Source organism: Telopea speciosissima, chromosome 9, assembly GCF_018873765.1.
Source record: "Telopea speciosissima isolate NSW1024214 ecotype Mountain lineage chromosome 9, Tspe_v1, whole genome shotgun sequence".
Classification (NCBI taxonomy): Eukaryota; Viridiplantae; Streptophyta; class Magnoliopsida; order Proteales; family Proteaceae; genus Telopea; species Telopea speciosissima.
In genome coordinates, this window is record NC_057924.1 from 45,314,269 (window position 1) to 45,338,154 (window position 23,886).

A 23,886-nucleotide genomic window follows, 5' to 3' on the forward strand; every position below is an offset into this window, starting at 1 on the left:
GGCCAAGTTTAGCTCGAGGCCTCAACCCTAACCCGACCCGACCCTAACTCAGGGCCAGAAATTTCCAGCCCTGACCCGCCCTCAGGGCCAAATATCTCAGCCCAGGACCTGTTTGGACTCAGGGCGGGCCAGGACGGGTTCGGGCCGATAGGGCCAAACTTGCATCCCTACTTTTCACCATTAGAAAGGTTTCTTTAGGCATTAATAAAATTTAATTTGATTTTGCAGGATACTCCGGACGTTGAGGATGAGTGCCCCCTCTCCCTCGGTCTCTACAGTCATTTCATGAGTAAAACCACAGAAGTCGGTACAGAGAAGGTAAGATATTTGCCCTAAAATTTCCCTTCTTTTTTGATTTGATATCCATGGAATCTCAATCTCGACATCAATCAGTTGTTTTCTTGAGAAAGTTGTTCTTAGAGAAGCGGCTGAGCCAGCGCCTTCGCCGGCTCAACACTGAGGCATCCTCATCTTCCTTCTACTTCGACTCTGTGACTGAGGCAATATCACCGCCAAGAAAAACAAAGGAAAGAAATCTGAAAACTCGAATTCCTCTACAATCCTTCCTGACCTAACCCCTTCCCTTTCCTCGATTCGCTGTCTCCCACTCTCCCTTCATCGTTTGGGCGTGAAACAATGCTCTAGCTTTCACGTATGAGAGTGTGAAACGCCAAAAATTCCACTATGCCCACCAATCGTCTGTTATAATGCTCAAACCCCACCGAGAGTCAGGTACTCTATCTCTCTCTCTCTCTCTTATATGTCTTATATAATACTTCAGTTAATCAGTTTAGTTTTATCAAGTACGTTCACTATTCCACATTTAATGTTTTTTTTTTGTATGCATATATAAATATAGAGAGAAGATTTTAATTCCAATGGACAATCCATTCATTTTATCTCAAGGAGAGGGGAGAAGTAACTGTTTGCGGCCAGAACCCGTTGGTTCAGACCAGGCTAGGCCAGAGGGGCCAGGGTTGGACAGTGGTCGCTGGGGGCCGAAAACGAGGGATGGGGCTGGAATGTGGCTGCGCCTTGTCAGTTGAGGGCTGGCCCACGTGTCAGAGACACAGGCAGCACTGATCGCAGAACCGCGTCGCTCGAGGAGTATGGAGGGGTGTGGCGGAAGTGGACCCCACCACTGCCTTGGCAGTTGGAGGCAGGGTAGAATGGTGGAACGCGTGGTGGCATGTGATTGGAGCTAAGAAGCGTGGATCGGAAAGGGTGGACCTGGTGGGAGCAACAGTACGAACTGATAGCAGGGAGTGCCTATCTTATATAAGGGAAGCGACCGATCTGAGAGGGACACACAACACATACCTGACAAGACCAGCACTCATTTTTTTTTTTTATCTTCTTTACATTATTGCTTTTGTCTTTTACTTCGTTCTTTGCTATTTTTGTCATTGTTTGGGGCTGAAGGAATGTACGGTCACATGTTTGGAGTAACGAGGGTGTATACACAAAGCTCATGTCCATATCTGGTATGATTGATTAGTATATTCATTGTTTCAGTTTCATTATTGTTTATGTCTCAGATCCCTCTTCTTTTCATAGATTGATAGCATTTCAGGCTGTGACTCACAGTTGTTGGCTTAACCCAAAAGACCTTAGAGCTACTCAGGCAGGAGGGAAACTGACTTGCTTGGTTAGGAGTCAGATCAGGTTGTTTTCGGCCTCGTTTGCACCTGCGCAAAGGTTCTGGCACGTCTGCGCTGTTTGGCATCATGTGCATATCCCCGTGTGTGAGTGTTTGGGATTTTTTGTCATCAACACATTTTGGCACACCCGATGGGACCCTCATAAGCCAACGACTGCTATGGTCAAACAAAAGAAGGGGCATGGACGTCCTCATATTTAGAAGGAAACCATGGTGGATGAAGAAATGGAAAATCCCATGACGGTCGAATTTGCAGACCAAGCCGAGGACGAACCATGCAGTTCACATGGCAGCAATGCCAGTCATGACTCAGCGCATCGCCTAGCGTTCGGTGCATGATGTCAGAGCCCCCTGCGGCAGATATACGGCTGGTGGACGTCTTCAGACCCATTTCCGATGACCTACGACATATGATGGCCGCGGTCGATAAGTCCGTGGCCAGCCAGCAGAATCAGTTTGAGGAGTTTCGTGAAACCCTCGTTGCCTTAAGGCAGCAGGCCACATCAGGGGCAAGATCGATTACGACGGTTGCACAGCCTGATGGGGCTGCCGCGACGGCCAAAGGTAGAGGACCCGAGTTAGGCCGAATGGGCTTGCCCGCACAGGCCGCATATGGCGACAGCTCGAGCCAGAACCCTGTTATCGGAGACCGGCTTAGGATTAGTCTGCCTTCGACGACCTTTGTCAACCCCCTATATCAAGCTACCTCACCCGGCGCCGTCAACCCTATAGGGAGTTACGTGGTCAATGGCCCTCCCACAAGCGTCCCCGGGGGTGCCAATCATACAACAGCCTTAGGGGCAGGAAATGTGCCCGCAGTAGTTATCCCTACAGGGACTCAGTGGCCGACTGCCGCAAGCACTGCCCAGGCAGGGGGCATCAGGTCTGGCCCAGGTTCCAATAGCACAGCCGTCACAGGGGAAAACGCTATCCCCTTAGGAGGATACCCACCTCCAGGGCGACGTAATACGGGTGCCGGATTCCCAAGGTATAGAGCCGCAGGGGTAAGCATCAGGGAAAACATCCCCAGATTCGAATAGAGACAGGAGGCGTTCCCAAATGTTCAGCCAGGCCCGGCCTATCACGGTAGCCCATGGCCGCCCAACACTGTAGGGCATCCTGCTATGCAAGGGGCACCAGTGGTAATTGACCGAGGAGAGCTGACCAGGATCATCTAGAACAACATTAATCCCTTTTACAGGACGACCCCACGTCCTGCTTATAGGAAGCCCTACCCCGAATATTTCGATGCGGTAGACCTCGGGAGAAACCTCAAAATCCCAGAATTCATTAAGTTCTCAGGTGAGGACAAGGTGTCCACCATTGAGCACATAGCCCGCTTCACAGTACAGTGCGGCAACCTGGGAGGGGTGGAAGCGGCCAAACTCAGGCTGTTCCCCAACTCTCTAACAGGGTCGGCCTTCACCTGGTACTTCAACTTGCCCGCCAATTCGGTCCAGAGTTGGCAAGAAATGGAAGAACTCTTTCACATTCAGTTCTATCGCACTGAGCCAGAGGTTACCATAGGAGATTTGGCCAAAATGACCCAAGAACTGGGTGAAGCCGTCGAAGGGTTCATGACTTGATTTAAGATGGCCAAGTATAAATGCCCAACTACTTTGCCCGAGGCGGAATACGTGAAGATGGCCTTGGGAGGGCTAAGTTTTGAGCTTCGAAAGAGGTTTGTTGGCCAATACTTTGCTGACCTTGGGCAGCTGGTGCTGCAGGCCGTGCCCTATGAGCAACTCCTGAAAGAGGAGGGCCAGCAGAAAGCGGCCTCTATTGGGACGTATTACAAGGATACCGCTGGTCATGCTTTCCCTCTACTGGGGAATAGCGACCAGAAGCAAGTTGATTACGTAGAGTTTGAGGTGGACGCTACTGAAATAGCAGAGGGAAAGCCCTACGTGTGTAAGGCCTTAGCCAGGCCGAACGACTAGGCCAAGCAGGCCGAACAATCCAAGACAGCACCTCAGAGGACTTTCGACTCGAAGGTAACGTACTCCTTTGACATTTTGAAGGCCGAGTTGATTTTTTATCAGCTGCTCAAGGACAAGCAGATTAAGTTGCCACCGGGGCACCAAATACCGCCCAGTCACGAGTTAAAGGACCAAAAGTACTATAAGTGGCACAATACTTGTACCCATTCTACTACTAACTGTGTGGTTTTACGGAATGCCTTGCAGAAAGCAATTATAGCTGGGCGCCTTCAATTTCCAGTGAGGGAAAAGGGAGTCATGATGGTCGATGAAGATCCCTTTCCAATCAACATGGTCAACGCCGACTTTTCCAAAATGGCCAGACCAAGAGGGGATACAACGCCATCCTTAAGTTTTGGACAGGGAAGCAACCCACCTAAGCCGAACCCTTCGGCATGGTCACAGGGGTCTCGTTTGAACCCATGGGCTGTTCCTTTCCAGAGTCAGGCCAATAGCAGCCAAATAGCAAATGATCTAGAGGTAGCAATAGGCGAAACGGTGCAGGCCTTCTTGACCCCACATGAAAGGCCTAGGGCGCCTGTTATGGGCCAGTCTAGTAACACACCCGCTTGGGCTGAGGAACGGGTCAAGACTCAAAAACAGTGAAGGCGGGGCAAACAACCCATTGTGAATTCCTGCTACGAGTTCAATCCACAAGAGGAATTAAGGGAATGGGAAGAACGGGGAATCGCCACACCCAGGTTGAGCGAAGCACCAAGGCTCCATCGGGAGGTTTGCCCCAGTTGCAGTTAGCCCATTAAGGGACATCGAAAAGAAGCCCCAGTGCAGTCAGGCAAGGCTGTGTTCGGTCAAAGTAAACAGCCTGTCTCGAGAACCAAGGAGGAAGTGAGTCCGACACCTACACAAACAGGAGGATGGTTTCCCATCAGGTAGCTAATACTTCCAAGCTGTCTGCCAAGGACCGGCTTGGAAGGGTCTCAGTACGAAGACGCATGACGTACGAACAGTATAGGCTAGACTGCTCTCGAATAGAGCACTCTGGATGGGAGGCCCAGTAGCACCAGGAAGGGCACAAGCCGAGGATGGTTATTCCTAGGACGAATGGAGAAGAATGGGAGGTTGCAAGACACCCAAAATTCCCAGCCAGCCCTGACCTAGTTCACATAACCATAACGCAGAAAAGAAGGCGACAGAGGAAGAGGTCTGCCCAAAGATGGAACCAGCAGGCCTAGGCCAACGAGAGCCGCGGGAACACAGTCCCCCAAGATCAAGATGGAGAGGCGTGAGCTTTGGGGAACAGAGCCAGATAGTCAACGAGCCGTCAGGGGCTAAACGCCCAAACGCTGCCATTGGAAAGGAAGGAGTTTTGGAGCCGGATGTGTTGAACTACAAGATCAAAGACAGCGACCCAGATGTTTTTGGGGATATAGTGACAAGCGCCAGCCCGAGGGTTGACAGTGCAAACACCAGTGGCCCCATCCACTCACAGGACGTCAACTTTGGCGGTCTAGTTGAAATGATGTTCGATACAATACCAACATAGGTGCTGATCTCAATGGTGTACCTCTTGCCAAGGACGTTCCAGTACCAGCCCGGTCAAGCGACGGAGTTAAAAGGAGATGTGGATGAAGGGGACTCACCTCCTAGGGTCCTCGGGATAAAATTAGTACCTGCTAAAGAACAAGCCGAGAAGAGGGTAGACTGCGATGAGCCGGACCAGCAAGGCCCGAAGGACAACGTCAGGACGGTCATCACGAAGGAAACATAGTACACTTTTGACACCCCAGTATCATGAGGAAAGGTGGCCGACATATTTGAGAAGCCAACCTAAGAGATGGCACGGCATTTGAAGCCATTGTACATTCAGTCTCACATGGATGGCAAACTAGTGGCCAGGGTTCTAGTCGACAATGGAGCAACAGTGAATATCCTACCCTCAAGAATGATGAAACATCTCGGCAGAGACGAGACCGATCTGCTACCTGCTGATGTCTCGGTTACAAACTTCCTAGGTGGTTCCACTAGGCCAAGAGAAGTGCTCCCGATGGATCTGAAAGTCAAAAATCATACGTCCTTGACAGCCTTCTTCGTCATGGATGCCATGGCCAACTACAACACCCTTTTAGGGCGAGACTGGATCCATGCGAATTCTTGTGTCCCTTCATCCCTACACCAGCTTTTGGTGCTCTGGCGCAAGGGAGGAAAGATTGAGTTGGTGATGGCCGATAATCGACCATTCATGGTTGATGGTAGTCATGCAGAGGCTACTTTATATGACAGGTGCATAAGCCCTATGCAGTTCACTGGGGCAGATGAGCATGGGAAGCCTACATCCTTGGTTAACTCATCCACGGACTTGGAAGAAGTGTTTCAATTGAAGGGACCGCGGACAGAAGCTCTGTCGAATCTCGAAGAACGGCGGAGGAAGATTGATCAAGATGATTTATGAAGACAAACCAAATGATTGTGGCAGACATAAAGCACCGACTGATAGTTGCAAGCCTGGAGCAGAGAATGTCTCATGAAGTAGGTGTGGTGGTCGAGGCCTCGGCCAAGGAGCAGACGGTAGCTAGTCCCGAGGTTAGGCTGTAGGACCTGCCATCCGCACCGCCAAAAATGGAAGAGACGTTGGTAGAGGTCCAGGATCCGCTGGTCGAGGTAGATTTAGGGACGGTTGAAGATCATTGGCCTATCTATGTTAGCGGGCTACTCCCACCCGAGTTAAAGGAGGATATTGTAAAGTTATTAAAGGAATTTAAGGATTGTTTTGCTTGGGATTATTCTGAGATGCCTGGTCTAGACCGAAAGTTGGTTGAACATCGGTTGTCCATTAAGGATAACTACAGACCGGTAAAATAACTACCCAGACGAATGGCACCGAATGTCATCCTGAAGATCAAGGACGAAATCGAACGGTTGCTTAAGGCGGGCTTCATTAGGACCGCCAGGTGTGTGGAGTGGGTTTCGAACATAGTTCCGATCATAAAGAAAAATGGGAAGTTAAGGGTGTGTATCGACTTTAGAGACCTAGATAAGGCTACCCCCAAGGACGAGTATCCAATGCCAGTGGCCGACATATCGGTGGACGCGGCCACAAAGAATCAGATCATGTCCTTCATGGACAGTCACGCCGAGTACAACAAGATCTTTATAGCAGAAGAGGACGTTCCAAAAATGGCCTTCCGTTGCCCCGGAGCATTGGGAACGTACGAATGGTTGGTCATGCCATTCGGACTGAAGAACTCATGCGCTACTTATCAGAGAGGAATGAATAAGATATTCCACGACATGATTGGCACCTTTGTGGAAGTCAACATCGACGATGTGGTGGTCAAATCAAAGCATGAGCACGAACACCTTGACCACTTGAGAAGGGTGTTCTTGAGGATGAGAACCCACGGTCTAAAGATGAACCTGTTAAAGTGTGCTTTTGGAGTGTCGGCTGGTAACTTCCTCGGCTTTTTAGTACATCAGAAGGGGATAGAAGTAGACAAGAACAAAGTCAGTGCCATCCAGGAAGCAAGGCCGCCTTCAAACAAAAAGGAGCTACAAAAGTTTTTGGGACAGGTGAATTTCCTCCGACGCTTCATTTCCAACTCCATGGGCCGGACAAAGGTTTTCTCCCCGCTGCTAAAGTTAAAAGCTGGCGAAGACTTCAGGTGGGGTGATGTTCACCAGGAAGCGTTTGACTAGATAAAGGCTTACCTGACGAGGCCTCTAGTCCTAACGCCTCTAAGAAAAGGGGTGCCTCTAAAATTATATGTATCTGCGACGAAAGGCTCAATAGGGAGCCTACTTGCACAGGACAATGAGGCCGGGAAAGAACAGGTTATGTTCTACCTAAGCCGGGCCTTGATGGAGGTGGAGCGAAAGTACCCTGCCATCGAGAAGCTATGTCTGGCGTTGTTCTTCTCCTGCAACAAGCTTAGCTACTATCTCTTGTCGGCTACGGTGAACGTGGTCTACCAGACCGATGTCATCAAGTACATGCTCATGCGCCTAATTTCTAGGGGAAGGGTTGGGAAGTAGACTCTCGCCTTGACCGAGTTCGCTCTCTAATACGTGCCCCAGAAAGCAGTCAAGGGACAGGTGCTAGGAGATTTTCTTGCGGACCATCCTCCCATCGAGGCAGCAAAGGGTATGATGGAAGTACCCCTCATCGGCCTTACGACATGGAAGCTTTTCTTCGATGGATCCAAGATTGAACAGGCCACAGGGGCAGGAGTTGTACTGCGATCACCTGAAGGGACGGAGACTCAAGTGGCCTTTCGGCTCGATTTCCCTTATTCGAATAACCAGGCCGAATACGAGGCCCTCATACTGGGGATGGGCCTGCTTCTCAGCCTTAAGGCTGACACGGTGGAGATCATTGGAGACTTACAATTGGTAATTAGGTAGATGGTCGGTGAGTATCATTGTGAGAGCTAACACTTGGTGGAGTATCTTACGCAGGCCAAGAAGCTGATGGAGGGGTTCCAGGACGTGGTAGTCCGCTACATCCCACGGTTGAGGAATCAGGCCACGAATGGGTTGGCCCAGGCAACGTCCAGCATGGGTCTACCAGAAGGCAGTTTGGAAAAAACCATCGTCATCAAGAGACAAACACGGTCTTCTATCTATGAGGGCAGTCAGCTAGAGGTCAACCATGTCGAGGACACGCAACCTGACTGGCAAATGCCAATCATCCAGTATTTGAGTAACCCTGGGCCAGAGTTTGACAGAAGGATCAGGGACAGAGCCATGGGATACGTGCTGATCATGGAAGATCTCTATAAGAAGGAGAAGGATGACCTGTTGCTCAAATGCGTCAGTCTGAATGAGGCAACGTTGGTCATGGCCGAAGTACATGAGGGTATATGTGGAGCGCACCAGGCAGGCCCCAAGATGAGATGGTTGATTTAGTGCTGAATGAGAGGTGACCGAAGGGGATGCTACGGAAGCTTGAGGCCTAGTGCTTACGGTGTGGTCTTTTTAAAATACGCCTGGGAGAGAGACTTGGCGCTGAGCGGTCTTTGATGGACTGACACTTTTAAGCCTCTTACTCACTGGGTAAGGAAGCTCTTCTTTAGACTCTTCGTCATCTTCTAGTGACGACCCGTGGTCACTTCGAGTTGATTGAACTGAGGAGGTAGGTCGGGCCGAAGACTTGGTTGTGGCCACAAGAAGGTTAGTCAGCAAAATGGCCAGGGCAACAAAATGAGGAAGACAAGACACGATGCTTACCAGTGGGCTGCTTGGGGGCTGATGCTTTCTTTCACCTAGGGGCAATGGTCTGGTGGCTTGCAGTGCTTGAGGACGAAGGAAGAAGCTTGCTATTTTTTTGACAAGGCCGAAGTGGGAGAAGAGAAGAAAAGTATGCATCCCACTAGGCCGTAAATTCTTTCGATGTTGTGGGCTCTCTGACAAAGAACTGGAGCTCGAACTGGGAAAGGACTAGAGCATTCATGGCTGAAGCATAGTGTATATCGGCCACATTTGAGTATACCATCCTATCCAGCTCACAGTCCGTAATGGAGTAATAGTTGGGGCAAGGGATTGCCTGGTGGAAGCCGAACTGACGTGCGCAGTAATGGGGATTGTACATCTCAAAGCCACAGGAGTTGTTCCCCGATGGCTATAGGGTGACCCCAATATGGAGATCTCGACAAACCAGAAATTTACCCCATACGGCTTGAGCGGACGTGGGATGGTTAAGGGCTAGAGAAAACCAGGTGGGAACAGCCTCTTGCGTGTGAAAGGGGAGAAAGAAGTTACCATTCGGATCGGGCTCAAAGGTGGAAAAGAACTTATAGTATTCATGCAAGGTTTTCAGGTCATGATGGGGAGAAGAGGCAAACAAATAATTGGCCACAGTTCGAACTGGGAGCGGCGAAGGCACAACGTATAGATCAGTGAAGTAGGTGCAAAGCCACATCTGGAGGGGCCAGAACGGGCCACCGCCATAGGCAAAATTGGACTCAGTGATGTCATTGCAGCCCCGAAGGAGGGCGGCCAGGGTAAAGGAAGCTAGGTCGATCACACGGCCCTGCGCCAGAGCATTGGCTAGGCAAAGGTAGGTCTTTGAAATCTTGTTCGAACGGACGCAGGCCACGTAGCGGCAGATCCAAAATAGGAACAAGGCCGTAAGCTCTCGGGGTGAAACAGAACCGCGGGTCTAACGATAGGCTCACAAATAGAAGTTGTAGCTTGCGGACTTGGTAAATTCGAGACCGTGATCTATCTCGATCCCGTGGTCATCGGTCAGGCCAGGGGTTGAGCCATTGAATTCTTCCCCTTCGGCCTTCAGGCCGGTGAGGGCTCCAATATCCAAAAGGGTGGGGGCTGCCATCCCAAAGCAAAAATGGAAAGTGTTCAACGACCGTGACCAGAATTGAAGAGCAGCCATGAGTAGGGAACGGTCGAGAGGAATGGAAGTGGTCGAGAGTTGGATAGCGTGCAGAATACAAAGATCGATCAACAGGTCAGAGCGATCGCAGACCACCCTATTGACCCAGGTCTTCCAGTCTAGGAGATAATGGGGCCATAATCGCCCAAAAGGCCTTGTCCTTAAGCTACAAGGGGGCTGGCAACTGGAAGAGCAACTTTTCCCGCTCGTATTTAGGGAAGTTAGAAAGACCAGTGGGGCGAGAGGTAAAGGCAGGACCTAGCTTGAAGACAGAGGGCTCAGGGCAAGGGATTTGTACCTCGGTCTGGACCGTGGAGGGTAGGAGCGAGCACTTCTACGCCAATATGGTCTCCACCTCTTGTGCCACCACAGATTCTACGGGTTTCCTGGCCATGGCATCTGGAAGGAAGGGCTTGGCGAAGTTGAGAAGATAAGAGTGGGAGAGAAGAACAACAAAGAATTGGGGGGACGACGAAGTGCTTTAAGTAGGAGCCCTCGTAAAAGAGCTAGGATTTTAAATGGGGATTGGCACTTGCGCCACCATTTATGGCAGTGGTGAAGTTTGAAATTTGAAATCGCTAACTGCCTGAGAAGACAAAGAGGCAGGGGAGTTTTGAGCGTTGAAAGTCAACTGAAGGTAGCTGCCATTTTGGCCTCTCCAACCAGCACAACCCCTTATGAGCTTGGGCCACATGGCACCGCTCAAGGAGGTTGTGAGGGGCATTATTTACAACCAGAACCCATTGGTTCAGACCAAGCCAGGCCAGAGGGGCCAGGGTTTGACGGTCGTCGATGGGGGCAAAAAATGAGGGATGGGGCTGGAATGTGGCTGCGCCTTGTCAATTGAGGGCTGGCCCACGTGTCAAAGACACAGGCAGCACTGATCACAGAACTGCACCGCTCGAGGAGTATGGAGGGGTGTGGTGGAAGTGGACCCCACCACTGCCTTGGCAGTTGGAGGCAAGGTAGAATGGTGGAACGCGTGGCGGCATGTGATTGGAGCTGAGAAGCGTGGACTGAAAAGGGTGGGCCTGGTGGGAGCAACAATGCGAACTGATAGCAGGGAGTGCCTATCTTATATAAGGGAAGCGATTGATTTGAGAGGGACACACAACACATACCTGACAAGACTAGCACTCATTTTTTTTTATCTTCTTTACATTATTACTTTTTGTCTTTTACTTCGTTCTTTGCTATTTTTGTCATTATTTGGAGCTGAAGGAATGTACGGTCACATGCTTTGAGTGACGAGGGTGTATGCACAAAGCTCACGTCCATATCTGGTATGATTGATTAGTATATTCATTGTTTCAGTTTCATTTTTGTTTGTGTCTCAGATCCCTCTTCTTTTCATAGATTGATAGCATTTTAGGCTGCGAGTCACAGTTGTTGGCTTAATCCAAAAGACCTTAGAGCTACTCAGGCAGGAGGGAAACCGACTTGCCTAGTTAGGAGTCAGATCAGTCTGTTTTCAGCCTCGTTTGAACCTGCGCAAAGGTTCTGGCACGCCCGCGCTGTTTCGCACCACGTGCGTATCCCCGTGTGTGAGTGTGTGGGATTTTTGTCACCAATAGTAACACTATAATCGCTGTTAGGAAACTGGTCCTACACTCTACTTCCTCTAAGTCATCCCTATGATGATGTTTTGATGATAACAAATAAGACTTGGACTAATGCTTGTGTTCTAAGTGTTTAAGAGTTAAAGCATAGCACCAAGTGAGGGGGAGCATATACAAGTGTTCAAAAATCACTTTCAAAAGAAGATTGAAGCTTGGAAGTCAAAGACATATGTTTAGAAGCTTAAAGCATTGAAGAATTGAAGACTTTTGAGTGAAGACTTTGTCTATTTGCAAATATGTAATCTCTATTGTTTCTTGAGTCACATTCGATGTAATGCACACACACACGCATGCATCTATCTAGAATGACCCTAGGAGGTTATTCGAACTCCTGATCATGTGACCAATTGGGTTTGAAATACCCAAAACAACCCCTGAGAAAATTAGACTAAAGTTACACTGTAATTGCCCAATCCAGCATACCGGATCCCAATCCGGCATACCAGATTAATGGATGTCTCGAGAAACACCTCCAGAACCCCTTTACCCATCTTTGGATAAGGATCCGGCATACCGGATCCTCTCTTGGGTGTATTTTGCCCTGATCCGGCATATCGGATCCCAATCCAAGATATCGGATCAGTGCTTGACTAATTAATTATGACCGTTATTCTCCTATCTCTTAAGGAAAGTAGGTAATCCGGCATACCGGATTCCCATCCAGCATACCGGATCACTTATAGAATGTGGGATTCTTTTCTTAATTGGATTCCTAATTGGTTCTAAGCCTCTAGCCTATAAATACCCTCTTGATTAGTATTCTATATACTACAACAATCATCAATCAAGAGCTATAAACATTCAAGCACTCCCTAGTGAGATTATTCTTTCAAGATCAAGAAGATCGAAGAAAATTCAATCTCATCTTTGCTCCTTCATACACACTTGCATCCAAGTTGCATACATTGAAAGGTGGCATCTTTCCTACTAAAGTTTAAGGTAACTTTAAACCATTTAGTAGTTCTTTTACTTTGTTTAAATTTGTTGTTGAGTCCTCTTGCTCGGAATCAAAAGTAGTGAGTCCTCTTGCTCGGAATCAAGATTGGTTGAGTCCTCTTGCTCGGAATCAAGAGTAGTTGAGTTCTCTTGCTGATTTCTCAAGAGTAGTTATACGAGTCCTCTTGCTCTTACTCAAGATTCGATTTAGTGGAATTCTCTCTAAGTTGAGAGGAGTGGACGTAGGCACGTGTTGGCCAAACCACTATAAATCTTCTGTGTCTCTCTTTAATTATTGCTTGTCAATTGGTTATCTTTACTTGTTTATTTTCCGCATAATTTTTTGTTTTCCAACCTTCTCCTATTCCCCCCCTCTAGGTGAATTCACAATCGCATGGGATGATCATACGACATTGGCAGAGAGCCCTACTTTCAGTTCCTTTGCAGACAATTTCGTTGCAAAACATATAAGCTTTAAGGTAATGATCTTGTTCACTGCTTACTAATATTTTTGGAATAGTAATTAGGAATAAAATCCCTTGATGCAATTTTTTATGCTTATAAATCATTTGAGGCCCCGTATGTGCGTGATTTGGGTAAGGATCCCTGGAGTGGATTCTTGATGGTGCGTTGCGTTCATAAATCATGTTGAGCAAATTGTTCTATAGCTACTTTTTCTTATGTATTTATATTTAGGGAAGTAGTTTTCTGTCCGGGAGTGTGGCCTACGCCAGCACTCCCATGTGTGTCTCTCTCTCCTCAAAATAAGGGAGCAGAGGTGTCTTTTCAAATGGAGAGGAGAGAGATAGAGTCATGGGAGTGCCGGCATAGGCCACACTCCGAACAGAACTTTCTCCCTTATATTTATTTTATTGGGTTCACCGTGAGAGATTTCCTTGATGTCCATTACCTCAAGGAATTTGCTTTACAAATAATGACTCTTGCAAGGTAATGCCAGAAGATTGTTGATCCTCATGGTAGTCTTCTATATCTCAAGCTCTTCAACACTATTAGTTCACTCAATCTTCTAGAACCATATGTATTATTACTACAATGGATAGATGTCTTCATGTATTGGATATAATGACTAGGTAATGGCTTTGCATGGCACTTTTTAGGAAATTGGTATTGGGACCACTTAGTTTTTTTTTTTTTCTGTTCTTGATAATAGAGTCCATTAGTGTTTTTAGACCTCCTAAATACATGAAATAAATCCAAATTTTACTGTGTTAAAAGAGGAAGAGATCCTAAGTTTTTAGTGTGAAGAAGTTTGATTATAAAGGATAATTGTTCCAGTCTATTTTTCTGAATGATTGCTGAGGCGATTGATTCAACTTAGAAGAAAGGACGCAACTGATTCATTAGCAATTTGAACATATCTTATTTGGAGTGAACTTTGGGAAGTGAAACCATAATTATGGACCTAAAACATGAAATGATGAAATGCACAAAGTCACAAAGATGCTCAGTCCAAACATCAATCCAGTACTTGTCCATATATTCAATTGACAAACATGATGCCATCATGGAAAACCTAGACAATAAATAAATTATGTGGAGGTATATCACATAATGAGTAGTGGTATAATTCAACACAGAGCTTCTACGGCGCGCTGCACTATCCTGCTTATGCTGCGTAGACACAGGGCTACGCACAATGACCGCCTTACCCCGCTCAGGCAAGGCGCTCAGGCAGGGGTAAGGCGGTCAATGCACACCCTCTTGTGTTTGCGCAGCACGGCAGACGGGCAGCCCACGCCGTAGAAGATCCGGATCCAGATATCTCAGAAAGGCAGGATCTTGCATCTACCCATCCATAATATAATGGGGACCCAACATTATGTTTTCCTTGTTTCAGGTTTAACAACTGAAATGTACTCCTGTATATAGTAACTAATCGAGCCTAAACTCTAAAATAGATAGAATCCGTTGACATTATATACCATTTGATATATTAAGTGTATTTCCCTAACAACTTGCATGATATAACTTCTGTTTAAAAGTGTGATTACACTTTCATCAAAAAAAGAAGGGGTGTGTGGGTTTAGTCCCACATCAGGTGTGTGAGTGTGGCGTGTGTTGTGTATATCCGCCATTCCACGGTCCTAAAAGTCAGTTAACCTTTTGGGATTGGTGTGTGGTTTGTGTGATTACACTTTCATAAAAAAAAACTTATGTTTAAAAGATTTGTCGAAGGATTTATGCTTTGCCAAATGTGGAAGACTGAAAATGGTTGGGTTGAAATGTTGAAAAGGGCATGAATGCATCTGAGTAATAGGATAGGGTCTGCCCACATTTAATGGAATGGTTTACCTTTCGGATAAACCAAACTGTTTTAGTCGTTGAGTTGCATAGATGTCACATCCCCATCCCTCAACTCAGGGAAATGTGACGGGAATACCCTTGTATTCCACACCGAACTACAGGATCGATGCTTTACTGTGTCATGTACCCTACCTAGGTTCTTATACAAAATATATGAACAGAAATCAGAGTTGCAACGGAATAAATATGTAATAGTCAATCCGAATATAATAGGAATTCTAAATGATTATTTCATTATATAGATAACGGTCTCAGTTTCCTACCCATCAGTTTAATACCACATATAGCAGATAATAATATCCAATGAAGGAAACGAAATAAAATCCCAAGATTATTGTTTACAGTAATCCAAAATGTTAACCAAACCAGAAGAAAATAAAGTTCCAAATCATAGGGCCCCTAGCCCGAGCTACAATGCTTCATGAGCACACTCAACACACAGGTAGTTAGATACATGCTCCATCTCTGGCTGACCACCCCAAGCCTCATAATCCTCACCACCAAGATAGGCCGGATCAATCTCTGCTGGATCCGTCGCCCCTGTATCCACATCTAAAAATAAGGGTTTCCAAGGGATGAGCTTACAAAGCCCAGCGAACAATCAAACCATTCACAATATACAACAATAGATATACCATCACTGCATACTAAAGTATGCACATCACATATGATGCATGAATGCTTTTGTTCAATTTTTCACCTAACAACAAGATTCTAAATCAGGCCAAGTACTACAATAACACAGGCAGCATCATCGGCAAACGGTACCATAATGACAAATAACGGTGCCATATGATGGTATTCTGACCATGTCAACCCCATATTACCAAGGAAACCCGTAAGACCGGACTCACTCACCGAGTTGTCCGCGAGCCCCCAATACAAATCCCGTCCTGGCGTCAGTGAAATACGGCGATGACTTTGTGGTGGGCTACCTAGAAATACTGTCAGGACCTATGGGTTTGCCCGATACCTACACCCCTATCGGCATGGTCGTAGTACTGGGTACATCACTTCCTAGCTAGTAAACAACTATTGAATGCAATATTTATATTTACAATCCCACACTATGCAAGTGTAGCCTGGAGATCGAGTCCATAGTGCCTAATCCGGAGGTCACTATCCTCTCGTCTCTCCAGCTTACACCCACACCAAATAACAATACGGCAGGTGTGATACCAAAATAACGGTCGGCCAATCACCACCTGAATCAATTCCATAAACCAATCAATATGAAGAATTATATATGTAAAGCATCCTACAATATACATATCTTCTTCTCAATGTTATCAATTTGCATAGCTGATCATGTTCCCTTACATGTAAAGTCTGATTCCATTAATTAAACATGTTAAAGATGAAGCAATCATGTATATCATACACACAACCAATCAGCATACACACCTAGCTTGATGCCTAATGAGAAACACGCCGTAAAATAGTTCAAGTGTTCGATCCACTCACAATCGTTGAAGCATAGGTAATCTTATCTTCCATGTAGTGTATGGTCCTCTCGTACGCGTACGCTAGCCTAGCATGTCATCATACAAGTGTACAGTAGGTGAGAGAGTGTCAGTGTCCAAGGTTCAGAGTCAAAATTCCAATTCAGTGCCAATTTGGCCTAGGCGGATCATGTACCTGGCGGACTATGCAGGCAGTGTGGCCTTTAAATAAAACAGATGGGCTGTGCTCAATTTTACCCTAGCGGATGATGGCATCGTCCGCCTTCTGTATCGTCCATTAGAGCCCGAAAGTGTAAGAAATGGCTTGGATTGATTCCAAGCCTTGGTTAATGGCCATGGGATCGATTGGGACCTATGGGGTAATGTATTAAGCCTCCAAATGAGCCATTAAACATGTACATTGGATCCTAATTAGGTCCCAAGGCATAGGGGGTTTCATGGCATCTCAGCCAAAGGCAAGGGAATGGGGTGTTCAAGGGTTCCAAATGGTGCTCTAAGCATCCAATTAGGTGAATAAACTAATTAGAAACATAAGCCCTATGATTTGGTAGGAGATTGGATGGATCCCAACATCAAGAATCCTCAAATTGGAGGTTCTTCAAGAGGGTTTCATGGAAATTAAGCCATGGGGCTAAGGATGGGTGATTCTAGGTCAATAGTTGATGTCTTTAACATCAAATAGAAGGGATAAAGTATTTAGAGCAAGAAACCCCATGATCTGAACTAATATTGATCATTAACTCATCTAAACATAAGAGAAAGCAATAGAAATAGAGAGGGAAAGGGTTGCTTACAATGGGGAATCAATGGAATAGCAAAGGGGAGGTGTTCTTGAGCTTGGAGTGGCTCAATCTTCTTCTCCTCCATGAGCTCCAAGGTTGGAATGGGTTCCAATGGTGTTGGAAAGAAGGTGGAAGTCACAAATGGTGCAAAGATGGATTTGGGACAGCAAGGGAGTGATCTTCTTCCTCCTTCTCTCTTTCCTTCTTGCTTCCCACGTTCTCTCTCTTTTCTCAGGTGTTAGAGATGGGAGAAATGAGAGGGGGCTGTGGTTTCCACCTATTTTGATGAGGATTCAATGGTGTGTTTAGTTGGGGGTTGATTTGGGGCTTGAAATGGGTTTTAAAATACAATAGAATCCAAATAGGTCTTAGGTTAGAGTTCTTAGGGTTTAGTTAGGCCATATGGGCCACAAATGGTCTAAAATAATTAAGGGTTAAGCCCTGGGTCAAGGCAAGATGAAACTAGACCGAAATAACATAATTTTTGTACTGGGCGGATGATGGAATGGCGGACTGTGTGCATCGTCCGTCGGTTTCCCAGGCATGAGCCGCTGAGGCAAAATACAGTTGACCTCTGCCCACTGTTTTGGCCATAACTCGATCGATACATAACAAAATGATGTGATTCGAAATACGTTGTAAACTAGACTTAAAGGACTAAGGTTTTTATGAAGAAACCATTGATCAAATCAGAAGGGAAGGACATAGAAATTGGGTTCAAAGATGGTTGTAGTGCATTGACAGTAGACCAGAATTTAAATTGACTCCGACGATCTTGTCCACTTCGAGGATGTTAAGGTAACGGTTTGAAAGGGGTTCTAATTGGGGTTGTTATACATGAAGGAGGACATGAAAGAGTATCAATAATACACATAGAAGCCAAGGCAATGATCAGAACCAAACTCGTAAATGAGCAAATAATAAGGTACAAGGTCTAAGTCTAAGCTTGCCTAATCAATGTCTTCCTTTGAGACTTCAAAGGGCTGTACAAGCTACGCAACAACACATACACAAGTATTATTAGTACGAGTTGGGTCAAGGGTGTAACATTCCCCACATCTTATAAGAATTTTATCATCGAAATTGGCTTATCGGATGGGTTGAAGAATTATGGGAACATCGCCGCAATCCGACCTCAAATCCTCGAGACGCTTCCTTGCCTGGAAGACTGTCCCAAAGTATCTTCACCTAGGTAAAGGGGTGGTTGCGAAGGTGGAGTTTCCTTTGGTTCAAGATCTTGGCTGGTTGCTTCGCCGTGAGTTAAATTGGCGTAAGTTTGGACCGTTCTCGAGTTACGACACGAGTCAGTTTAGGAGGTACTCCCGCAACGCCGATACGTGGAAGATATCTTGGACACTTGCCAATGATGGGGCAAATGTCAAACTACATTCCTCCTACTCACTGTGCTCCAAAACCTCATATGACCCAAAGAATCTCGGGTTCAACTTTCTTATCTTCCCAAACCTCACCACTCATTTGGTGGGTGATACCCAAAGAAAACTTCGTCTCTAATTGTAAACTCTAAATCCCTACGCCGAACATCGACGTAACTCTCCTGTCTCGATCGAGCCGCCTTGATACGGCCCCTTAGTAAATCTACATTCACCACGGTGCCTTGATCATCTCAGGTCTCAATAAACGCCGATAACTGGTCTCATCCCAATTTACTTCTTTAGGAGGATGGACAACTGGTTAATCCGTCCACGACACACCCGAGGAGGTTCCTCAACTATCCCAGGGTATGATACTCAAGTACTCAATCAATTCCAATTGACCCAAGATTTTCTCCAGTACACTTCACATGTATCCCAGGTGAAGTTACCTACCATCACTTACCCGAAAGGGCTTCGGTTACTCCCTATGGTCTTCTTCTCATCACCACACGTACATAAGGAGTTGTCATTACTTCCAATTGACCTCTTGACTATAACATCTCACGAATCACTGGTGTCAACAGTCACCAAGGCAATACCCACTATGAAAATTCAAATTAGCCCCAGATTTTGGGTGCAGGTGTAACATTCCCCACATCTTATAAGAAATTTCACCCCCGAAATTCGGCGTTTGCAAAGCTTTGGATAGATGGGGATTCTTACACAAAAAATTCACCTCTCTTTAGGTTTAAAGAAAGAATCATTATCTTTTCATCGAAAAAAAAAGAGAGAGAATCATTATCTCCTGCTTCCTATTTCTTCAAGGACCTTTTTATGATAAAAAGAAAAGGCAAACAGTTTTTTGTATGGGAGTGTGACCTATGCCAATACTCCCATGTGTCTATCTCTCTCTTCCTTAAAACAAGGGGGCAGATGTATCTTTTCACATGTGTAGGGGAAAGATAGACTCATGGGAGTCGGATAGAGTTTCCCAAAAGAAAAATATCAATGTCAAATGTCAAGCGAAAGTAGAGTGATTATAGGAAATTCATAACAAAAGATGCCAATTCAACGATGATAACATAGGGTCTTGTTTTTATACAAGTCGTGCAAGTTTTCTACAAGTCAATTTTCTTTACTTTTTGGGTCTTTAATTTAATTAATTAAGTGGTGGCCAGAGAAACAGATACGTCCAGCCAAATTCCTGTTGTGGAAAGTTCTGTTTTTTTGCAGGTCATGGAATGTATAATCATATGTAATTCTGTATGTGTTTACTTACGAGGCACCGCAGTATTTGATGGACCCTTGACGTAGACCCCATAAACGAGCTCATGAGAGAGAAACATAAATTAATTAACATATGCCTTATCCAAAATTGAGGGCCATTAAAATGACAAAATCACCCTTTATCCTTCTAAGTAAAATTTTTTTGTTTTTTTGGTGCCCTTTTTAAAGAAAAGCTATGCTAATCGCTAACCGTAGTTGGGTGTGGGCGGGTACCTGTGCGAAAAGACCGTCACATCCCCTGAAAAACATATGGGTCGATCGATTATGATACCGATTCTTGAAACTTTTTTTTTTTTTTTTTGGGGTGGTAAATTAAAACCTCGGTTCTAGAACCATGATTAACTGTCACTCTAAAATTCCTGTTACCAATGGTGGGTGTTGAATGTGAATTTGTGATGATGGATTGTAAGTAGAATTAAGAAATAAAACAGAATGTAGGGGCAATCTAGGAATTCAATAAAAACTACTTTTTTGTGTTGCTTTGTTTGGCTGGGATCAAGACGCTTTGGGAGCTGCACTCTATAAAATGCAAATCCAGAATTGGAGGAATCTGTAGAATCGTGGAGGAAGAAGGAGAACTGGGAAATTTTGTATGATTTTAGGATCTGGGTTGGTTTCCAAATTTAAGAAGAAAATCCTATCAAACGTTTAGAACACTCTGGTTTACTTGGATAGTGTTGGTGGGAAAAACAGAGCAGCAACTGTCATCAATGGCTACCAGGAGACCTCTACAGTTTGTATTGAAGAGGATTTGCAGGGGTAGGAGTTTCAGTGCTCTTCCTGAACGGAGGCCTTCCTCTTCTCAGGAACTCATCAATTTGGAATATGAATACAGCGCTCACAAGTTGGTCCCCTCTCTCTCTCCCTCTCTCTCTCTCTCTCTCTCATGTTTAAATGATGCAGATCGATTCCCAATAATAACATTATTATTTCAGTTTCTAATCGTTTAGCTTTCTGGGACCTTTATAGTTCTGTTTTAATTCTGATTTGATTTTCTGTTTAAAATTAATCTGTGTACATATCCGTGCTTCAATTCAATACATGCATACAAGCAACACTTAATGTCTGTTCCTGTTTTCAGTTATTTGTTCCAGGTACGAAATCTTATGTGTGTGTTCTTAATTTATTCTAATGTAAGATTCTGTAGATTTTTATGATACTGCGTGACAAGATTCAAAAGAAAATCAGATGGAAAAGAAAAAGATCCTTCCCTCAGTTTCAATTTTTTCTTTTTTGAAATGCCTTACCAAGGTCATCTCTTCTGGCTCATTATAATTGCAGAATTTCAGTTGCAAAAGTTTTTAATATAACTATCTGAAACCTTTTTGCTCTTTCTTATCTTATTGGTAAGATTGCTTAGATGGACAAGTGCTTAGACCAGATATTGCAAAGAATTTTATGTATTCAACTGTGCATAGGAAGAGGTCGGATGAGGTTCGTATCCCAGAATTTTGGCGGAGGTTAACGAAAGGGGAAATGAAATCAAGCCCCTGTTAGTCAGCAGTTTTGAATATACAAATAGAACCATCAGATGCTACTAGTAATGTCTTTTGCCCAGATCAATTTCCATTACAAGTCTGCGTAGAAGAATTAGCCGTAACATTAATGAGTTTTTAATAACCAAAGGAAAGTAATTTCCAACTGAGTTGCAGATAGACTCGGCTGGGCTCTCTAGGTGGAACTTAGGTGGCTAGTGTTATCTAGACAGCTGCTTAAGTGCTAACCTCTGTCCTCGCTTCATATTGTCTGTGTGCCTGGACTCTAACATCATGCCAACTAACAATCACCTGAGTGACATTTGAGCAAAACTATTCCTAATGAATTGGATAAGATATTGTCATGCTTTTTCATCACTGGTCAGGTTCTTGAAGAGTTTGATATGAGAGAATTTTTGTCAGTTTATAATGTTTTGGTAGCTAATTAGTGCTATAAATCCTTTTCGATAACTTCTAGATTAAAAACTCAGGAGAATAATCTTCTTTGGGTAGAATTTAGATCACATCATTTTGCCAATTGAATGATTAAAACCATAGGATTTTGGCGTGGGATGTTCACCTCATAATCTAATCCTTATTAAGTTGGTATATTTTATGCCAATTTAGAACCACAAATGCATCCTTGTCCTGTGAGAAGTCTAATGATTGCTTGTACTGTGTCAAATTGTATAAATCCAAATTTAACATCCAAACAGAATACAGATATCGCATGAGACCTTTGCTAAGCCCATGTTGTTAGGCTTACAGAAGTTTCCCTATTGAGAGAGACTTAGGGTCTCAGTATTGAAAGATCAAGGAAACAGAACTGAAATTCAAAGAAAGTAGTTCAATTCAATTCCATATCTTCATATTTTCAGTCAATTGTGTATTGTTTAATAGAGGCCATGGCTGAGAAAACAGAGATTTCTTTCTTTTTGTTATTGGCGTAACAAGTATGGGTTGTACATCTCTCCTGATATTGGACTCCTATTGCATGGAAGCCAATCAATTGCAATATAGATGCATAATTCAGATACAGACAAACAAATTGAGGATGAAGAAAATGGAAAACCAAGGGCAATTTCTTTCTTATTGTGATTGGCATAACAAGAATGGGTTATACCTCTCCTCTGATATTGACTCCCTATTGGATGGAATCCAATCAATTGCAATATAGATGCATAATTCTGATATACACGAACAAATTAAGGATGAAGAAAATGGAAAACCAAGGGCAATTGGTGCAATCAATCATCATATATGAGCGGAGATATAATAAGATCTAGCAATCAATAATCAGCATAGTTTGAAACAAAGTTTTAAAACTTTGTAATTACAGGAGACTTGGTGAGGGTTTCATTGTGCCTTGATCCTCATCACTGTAACAATATATGAATTGTTTTGGGCTCAATTTTACTTCTTGGTGATCCCTTGTTATTATTTATTTTTGTTTCTGCCTCCCTTCAGCTTGGTATCTGTGTCCTATTCTAAGTCAAATCTGTTGGATTAAAATGCAGTTACCACCCAATTCCTGTGGTATTTTCTCAAGCAAAGGGATCATGTGTATGGGATGCTGAAGGCCACAAATATCTGGATTTCCTCTCAGCTTACTCTGCCGTCAATCAGGTCATTTTCTCTTGATATAAAATGTGATTTTGATTTATGTGATAATTACATCGGTATTAGATTTCTAATAATCAACTTATTTTGGCCAGTTTTGGGTGAAGTTTGGGCAGGACCTCCAAAACATGTCTTATAATACATAGAATACGATGTTCCTTCCAAACTTGGTTTCCATGAACCTTGTTTTGCAATTTGCATTTTTTCCAAAATCTAATCTCTCTCTCTCTCTCACTATGAAGTTTGCATTGCTTATGGTTGCAAAAGCTCCAAGTTGTCAGAGAATTCCTTATACTTGCTTCCACCCAATTCCTTTTCTTTTTGTTGATATACATTGTTGTGGCCCTAGCTTTGGGATAAACTGTTGTAACATGGTAACAAAGCCAGGATGCCGGGTGTTCGATCCCTAGTATATGCGAGAGGGTTTTGTTGTGTGTTGTTGTGCCCTATGCCTTGTACCCTCGGTGCCACTTGCAGAGCCGTGTGTGGGGGTTTGCACATGCTGGGGTGTTGATATACATTGTTGTGGCCCTTAACAGCTTGAGCTTTTGTAAGCGGTTGTAAATTGTAATAATTTTGAATGTGAAATATTCAACTTCAGAATACAACATCCGAATTAACATGACCCAATTACTGCATGTGCCTAATTATTTCCCAGTTTGGCATGACATACTCAAAGGGAACTGGTCATCAGGCTGGGCTTAGCTTAGGCAGCTTCCTGAGTCTGTGGCCATCGAGACCAAACCCAGATCAAAGCCACCTCCAACAAAATATGCAAAGGCAATCACCAAAATCTTTTGTTTTCAAGGATGTCTACTTATGACTCAATTAACAAATACATGCTGCTGACTCTTGTCTGTATTATAACTGGATTTAAAGTTCAACTCTTGCTTCTGCAATGCAGGGACATTGTCATCCCAAGGTCATAAAGGCCTTGCTTGAACAGGCAGGAAGGGTTACTCTCAGCTCTAGGGCCTTCTATAATGATAAATTCCCACTATTTGCAGAGCGGATAAAAAGC

The 23,886-nt window shown here is 44.7% G+C and overlaps 1 protein-coding gene across 1 annotated transcript in view; it reads right to left on the reverse strand.

Annotated features, from left to right (window-relative positions):
* Positions 1 to 5,196: 5,196 nt before the first annotated feature.
* The window catches only part of LOC122638949 (KH domain-containing protein At4g18375-like), a 28,762-nt gene continuing 10,072 nt past the window's right edge, over positions 5,197 to 23,886 (reverse strand). The window contains exons 6-8 of the mRNA XM_043831801.1: positions 20,629 to 20,636; positions 17,508 to 17,512; positions 5,197 to 5,367 (exon numbers count right to left, since the gene is read on the reverse strand). Coding sequence (XP_043687736.1) covers positions 5,197 to 5,367; positions 17,508 to 17,512; positions 20,629 to 20,636 — 184 coding nt within the window. The remainder of the gene's footprint in view (positions 5,368 to 17,507; positions 17,513 to 20,628; positions 20,637 to 23,886) is intronic.